This window comes from Sycon ciliatum, chromosome 5 (genome assembly GCF_964019385.1).
Source record: "Sycon ciliatum chromosome 5, ocSycCili1.1, whole genome shotgun sequence".
NCBI lineage: Eukaryota > Metazoa > Porifera > Calcarea > Leucosolenida > Sycettidae > Sycon > Sycon ciliatum.
The window spans coordinates 7,825,473-7,832,866 of record NC_088647.1 but is presented as its reverse complement, the minus strand read 5'-3'; the positions used below and the strand labels follow the sequence as shown (position 1 = coordinate 7,832,866).

Below are 7,394 nucleotides of genomic sequence, written 5' to 3'. Positions count from 1 at the left end.
ATACACAATCGTTGCCTCACCTAGAGGTGTTGACCGGGAGATGCCTCTAGGACTTCAAGGATACTTTCAGTTCTACCTTCCCGTGCTTATCACATGGACATGGCCAGCACAGCAGGGCGGAGGGGGGGGGGGGGGTATTAGAACTTCATCACATGACAAAAAAGACCTGGGTCATTTTCCCCACTGATTACGACAATGGGGAGGGGGGGGCTGTGTTGTTGGAATTGCAAGAAACTTACTTGATTGAATATCAGTGTTAACACCTGCTACCATCGGTCGTGTTGTGTAGATAAACACAATCAGGTTAGCAATTTGGCTGGTAAACCAGCGCATGACTAACATGGGTTCATGCACGTACTGTCTTGCTGGAGATCGTTCTAGAACAGAATTTAGGATTCTAAAAAGGAAAAAAAGGGGGATAGCGGCCAGTCATGATATTCTGCAGTAGAATAATGATGGAGGTGCATGGGAAAATTGTTGATGTGCCCATTCGAAAATGTTCACGGTTCTATAATCTGCTGATATGCTGATAAGGATGCATGCTTCAATAGGTGTGCAGATCCATGGGCAAGGGGGTTGACTGCAACCAAATAGGATGGTGAGTGACAAGAACAGAGCACCTGTCATAAATTCTACTCCAAGTACCACAGTTACATGTGAAGGTATTCCAGCGCAGCGCACTCACATTTCTTAGCAATAAGTACGGAGATGACGACGATGCAGAAGAATAAAGCTAGTCCCAAAACCAGCCCTACGACCATTGTTGGAGACTTCGATGCAACCAAGACAACCGTTAGATCCTCAGATGCGTTCCGCTCTGTTGCTGGCATGACAGAGTGACAAAGAACGCAAATAGAGACTTCTTAGTTCATCTCAATGAGCCACTCAGCTTCAGTGCCAAGTAATCATTAGAACAGCAAAACAATCCAACCGTTTCCACACCATGAGTTGGCATTTGTACTACACTTGAATTGTTGAAATTGTTGAAAATCATTATTTCTTGGGATATTTCATGACTAAGGCTGCGTTTACACGACAACGAAGTACGACCGAAATGGAACGAAATCGTTGCGTTTACTACTATCGTTTACACAACAACGCCTGAAAACGCACCCAAAACGGAAAGAAATGGAAACGCACTTTATTTTTTGAAACTCGGATGTTGAGCCATAAATAAATGTAGAAAGGAAAAGGACATATGGATACGAGTTAAGAGTAACTGTCCATCACTGTAACTGGATACTATATACAGTCAAAAAGTGCAATAACTAGGCACAAAACTGACAAGAGTACTGAGACATTCGACGTCCTGACACCTAGCTTCACCACGTCTCCGTAGCGCTAACCGACAGCCTTCCAACTTGGAAGGTTCAAGGTTATGAAAAGACCAAAGAGGGTAAGGCAAGCGCAACGAAAACGAGTGCCTAGTTATTGCACTTTTTGACTGTATATAGTATCCAGTTACAGTGATGGACAGTTACTCTTAACTCGTATCCATTATGTCCTTTTCCTTTCTACTTTATTTTTTTATTTTTTTCCTTCAATGTGTTTTGAAACGTTTTCAAAACGTTTTCGTTCTCGTGTAAACAGTGAACACGATTGGAAACGGAATGCGGTCATGGAAACCATTCTGCACGTACGGGAAATATTAAAACAACGTACACTAACAGCGTTCATGAGCTAGCCAGCTCCAACTAGCGTGTTACTTCCCGCCCTTGCACCAGGCCAGCGCATCCCAGCGCCAGCCTGATTGTCCTCTTTCTGTTTTCGTTTAAACGGTTTGAAAACGATTCGAGGGCAGCACGTTTTGGTTCCGATCCGTTTCGTTTCGTTTCCGTCTCCGTGTAAACGCAGCCTAAATCAATCACATGCCGGCAAAATAGTACCGTGTTTACAAATTACAATTCTATATAATCATTCGCAACCATCAGACAAGTGCTCATTGTATCATGGTCCGCACAATGCTATGTGATAACATTCAGGCACAAGGTACAGTGGCATACCGTTCGACGCAGCAAGGCGAACATAGTATAGTAGTATAGGATTTCTCTTTCCCTCAGACTAGTGAAGTATAGGATTTATTCATATTTCTCTAGGGCAGTCCCCACAGACCTATGGTCTCCTTACGGGGTACCCTAGCCAATCTAGGATTGCGATACAAAATTGACTTGGTGAAGCAGCAAGGCGGACCGATGCCGGAACATTACTGGAAAACGAATAGAGAAAATAATGAGATGTTTGCAGCAAAGAATAAAGAAGAAAACCGATCCACGCTTCTTGTGTACAACTGCGTGCTCGCTTTAACTACACAGCACTGGTGAATTCTTAAAAAAACGTTCCGTCCAAAATGGGTCTTTTCTGTTATCGATGGGTCGCCTTACGGGTTTTCTTCGTTTCTTGTTTGCTATCATTGGCTTTTGCGCTGCAAGCCTGCAACTAGATTAGGTGAACACAATCATCCTTCAGATGAGTATCCTTTGGTCAAGCCAATGATAATAATATTATACTAGCAAGAGTACATACCCCCCCCCCCCCCCCCAGAGTGCGCAACTCGGATGGGGTTGCGGGACGGCGTAATCCGTGATGTACGTCAATTTTTGTGTCGGACTTGTGTCATTCTATCAAAACGGTCCACCACGGTCCACACTTCCCCTACTCATGATGTCATACTATGTCGTCCTATACGGATTTCGCCGTCCCAGATCTGATGGCAACGTCCCGCGACAGCGCGTCCATGTTAGCGCGGTGCACTTCAGCGCGACCGCCTTAGCGAGAGGCATTTCAGCTCGGTGCCATTTCAGCGCCGTGTCTTGACAGCGCCAATGATTTCAGCACGAAATTTTAAAGCGCAGGACATGTCAGCGCCAATTTCTTCAGCGCAGATTTTTTCCGCGGGAGGCACTTCAGCGCCGTACATGTTAATGTACGTACGGGCACCAATTAGTGCCTATTAGTGACTATCAATGACTATTGACAACTTGAAAAGAATTGGTGAGCACACATGCTCATTCCCTGGGCACTTCAAATTCACAACTCATTTCATTTTACAGAATCATTTTCAACGTTTCGGCAAATTGCAATCATCAGGATGCAATATGAAGTGGAAGTCTGCCAAGGAGCAGTTATATACACAAATTTGGTGTTTTTAGGTGTTGATAATATTTCTATGACTGCACATGTTACCTCAGTGCTAGAAATATGACATGTTTAAAACTAGTGAAAGATCACAAGTTTTCACTGACTCATATGCTGGGTGTTGGTAATAAGTTGACTCATATGCTGGGTGTTGGTAATAAGTTAGCACAGCGCAGATGTCACAAGATAACTTGAGAAATGTCTTGAACAGGTTTCTCGCAAGCAATACACGAATGTTACCATGTCAGTGTTTTCCAGAAAATACTGTCACCTAGATAGCCAGTGTGGTGTGACTGTTTTAGAGTAATGACCATCCAGCACTGGTGTTGATCTCTGGGCCTTCGTTTCTGATCTCCACTGCCTCTCGCAATTTGCGGCTTGCCCTGTCACTGGCTCTTGCAACCACAGATACTGCCGAGAGGATGCTGTCCCCGACACCTAGGTTGATCCCTGCATGCTTAGCTCGCCATGGCCAGCAATCGAGGACATCTGAGAGTTGTAATTTTTGTACTCCTCCGAGGTGTGATTTTTGGCGTGCTGGGCCGAGCACAAGGAAGCCATCTGCAAAAAAACTGCAGAAAATGGTTGTTGTTTGATCCTTTGGTGTAATCTTTGTTTCTAGTCGAAGCTAGTTGCTGTTTGGAGCAGAAACGCTGAAATTGACTATTTTCTGCATGTACTCATACATGTACTCATGTACTCAGTCATGCAGTCTCACTCGTATTTTAGGTCTTTTTCTGGAATGGATGCTGCTCTGCGCCCCTTGGTGAACCTTTCCTGCGCTCGTGGAGCAGCTGAAAAGGACCACTGGTATGTCTGGTTCCTGGTTTGAAAGTGGAGACTCGACTTTTGTGCCTTGAAAAAGGAGTAGAGAGCGATAAAGGTACGTCTGTGGCTTATTTTTGAGTGCTCCTCGTACATTTTTGATCGTGATAGAAATTCTCAGACCAAAGTCAGACCAAAGTCAGCGCGATGATGGCCGTACAGTTTTCTTGCGGATTTTTTAGTTGTTTCATCTCGTATCTATGTCAGTATCGTGATGGTGAAGTGGAGAGGGTGATTTTCTTCCTCTAGGCTTCGTTCGGCCGACTTTGCTTCGTCCTCGTTGAAAAGTGATCCGGAAAAAAGGTCGATTCGAAAAATTATGTTGATTTTCAAAGTACGTGGTGACATGCGATTGCTGGCAACGCATGTGGTCACCCCATGGCTTATCCACAGTGCGCCTACGAGCTTCACCGTTGTGTTCCTCCAGTCTCGTCTCCAGTGTGCGACCCGTCTCTCTTGACAACTTGCACAGGGTATTACCACTTCGATGTACACCAGGCGCCCTATAAAAGAGACAGTATTTTTGGGGATAGGCCATAATTTTCCTTAATTTTCCTATGCAAGCTACCTCTCAAAAATGGAATTGAACCGATTTGAGACAGCCAAGGACTACCTCCTCTCAACCCCGCCAAGTCGACAGGTTGTCTGTTCCATTTCACTCAGGTGATCTGGAGAAAGATTCAAGCAGCCGGCATGCAGGATCTTTACAATGCTGGTGGTGACCTACAGGACTGCTGCCGTCAACTGATGGCATTGCCATTCCTGCCAGAAGACCAGGTCACAGCCGCCTTCGATTGGTTGGAGGAGATCACCTCTGATTTAAACCTTCAACAATTGACAGATTACATGCGGACACAGTGGATTGAGAATGCTAGCGTTCCGATGTCGCTGTGGTGCTGCCATGGAAGGGACGTCAGGACCAACAACGGTGTTGAGGGATGGCACCATCGACACAGTACCGCGTACTTTAGTATGCGCGAAAGTGCTTCGCGCTGCCATATATACGCTGAAGTGCCTGGCGCTGACGTTACCTCGCGCTGAAGTGCCTCGCGCTGAAGTGCCTCGCGCTGACACTACCTCGTGCTGAAATGCCTTGCGCTGAAGTGGTCGCGCTGAAATGCCTCGCGCTGTAGTGGACGCGATGTCGCGGGATGTAATCGACCTGATAAGTGAAGTTACGCACTCTGGGGATTACAGACTATTGATACTAGTAATAATGAGGAAAGCACACGTACTCGATTTCAAATTGTACGCATTTGTATCCATATTATTTTACCTGAGCATGCTACAATTATGACACTCCACATCCCGTTCTCTTGGCACGTGACGACTTGATGCTGTTGTGATGGATTTCCTGATACAAACAACCCATCCTTGCATGTCAAGTTTACCGATGAACCTGCTGGGAAGTGGTTTCCCATCATCATAATGGTCTCAGGGCTGAAAGAACTTCCAACATATGCCGTCCAATCATGATCAGTTGGCATTATGCAGTAGACTGCAGTGTTGGGCTGAGTATAGGGTGACGTAGGCATTTTACGCTCTCCACCAAATCCCATTGTTCTGACACGTGTAGTGACACCAGGTCCAGGACCAGCAGAGTTGACAGCAAACACTGTAATCAGAACATCACTGTTGTTCAGTAGTCCAGTGATGTTGTATTGTAACATTGCTGTACTGATATTGACCTTGACTCTCTGCACAGATGACTGAGAATTCACCATACTATACTCCAGTGTATAGTACAGGATATTGCCTGCTGGAAAGAGAGAAACCAGAGAGCAAAACGAAAAGCAGTTAGCATTTTTGGATTCTAATGATTAAACTATCGTTGTAGACTTTGCTGGTCACGGACGAACCTGCATGGAATGACAGTAGCAAGATTGCACTGCATAAAGAGCTATTTGGTTTGGACATTGCAGAAATTCCCGAAAAGTAGGACATTGAAGTATCCCAATATACAGATGGACCTTCTTAACAGCACAGATGAAACTCCAAGGAGAAACAGCACACTGCACACACCATGGTCCAGCTGTGATTTATTTTGCATCTTCGTCTTTCTGTTTCTCTTATGCCGACACGCGATCAGGAGACAATATGTTCACGTTATCGGAACTCTGGAATTCAATGCTTCTCCATGGAAGCTAAACTAAATCTCTGGTGAGCGAAGTGGAGGCAATGCAACTACGTGAGGCCACGGGAATCGATGGGAGGCGAAAAGAAGGCGTCGTATGCTTATGGCATATAGCCTACGCATGACTCGGGAAGCAAAAATGGAAGTACAAGGCAAGGTAAGGATAAAGAAAACTGGAATAAGAAGCAATGCAAGATACCATGTAAGGGCGATAAGATATGCGAGCTGGTGTGCTTCGTGTGAATAGAAAATAACGCATGCACTTGTAACTCACACACGGCTTACATGCACGAACAATTTATACATGACTGTAGTTATGAAGAAAACAGTATGAACTACTGGCAAAGCATCCCTCTGTTTAGCAGTGAGGAATGCGTGCTCTCAATATACATACTTGGTCCGCGTCAGCAATATTGTCGCTTATCTTTCGACAATTTGAACTTAGCCTTTGGATATGAACGCGTGGACTTGAAGTGATAAAACTTGGTACGATGGACGGTAAGGTATAGAATGACAACTAGATGTGAGGAATTTATTGCCCAAGGAAGGGTTCCTACTTTTTTTCGGTCCTCCTCGTCGCTGCTCTCGGCGCTGGTGACAAATATTTTTGCTCGGGATGGACTCTCTTGCTTTTGCAAGCTCATCTGTCTTCCTCTCCGCTGCCTGGCCATTTTCTAAAGAGAAGTCGATCGTGACGGTCGCCTTCTCTATAGGACTTCGCATGGGCGGCACAACAGCCTGTGTGGTTCGAATCAGACGCCGTTCTTTGAAAGATTTTATTTTGAACGACGTCGACGACGACGCGTACAGTACTTGCAAATCTCCACGATGCGCTGGATACTCCGAGCGTTGAGCTGGAGGTAAGGGAGCTGCGATCTCAGCTTGATGAGCGATCCCTGAGGTGAGCGATCTCGGCCGTTCCGCAAAATGGAGCTGCTTCCGAGTAACCGATTACTTTCTTGTGGCTTGCGCTGCTCTTGCCTGCACAGCGTAACAAGATAATCTATTTTGATGCGGCGCTGTATCAATCAGAATCCCCCACCCGTCGTTCTCGAAATCCACTCGAACTCCAGCTAGACCTTTCAGGTACTAGTCACCTAACTTGCTAACCAAAATTGGGATGAAATGGGTTGCCAAGTAAGCATTGGCGACACATAAACAAAGCTGAAAGATAAGCGACAATATCGCTGACGCGGACCAAGTATACATACCGTTAGGTGACTGTGTTGCAGCCCATCGTGTATGAATCGCAGAGGTAGATGTTGCCATGGCAGTCAAGCGCTCCACCGGACCCGGGGCT

General features: G+C 45.7%; 1 protein-coding gene across 1 annotated transcript in view; it reads right to left on the bottom strand.

Annotated features, from left to right (window-relative positions):
- Positions 1-345: 345 nt before the first annotated feature.
- Positions 346-7,394, bottom strand: part of LOC135816597 (protein sidekick-1-like) — a 32,489-nt gene continuing 25,440 nt past the window's right edge. The window contains exons 10-12 of the mRNA XM_065329778.1: positions 7,306-7,392; positions 5,237-5,716; positions 346-823 (exon numbers count right to left, since the gene is read on the bottom strand). Of these exons, the coding sequence (XP_065185850.1) occupies positions 651-823; positions 5,237-5,716; positions 7,306-7,392 (740 nt within the window). The 3' untranslated portion in view covers positions 346-650. The remainder of the gene's footprint in view (positions 824-5,236; positions 5,717-7,305; positions 7,393-7,394) is intronic.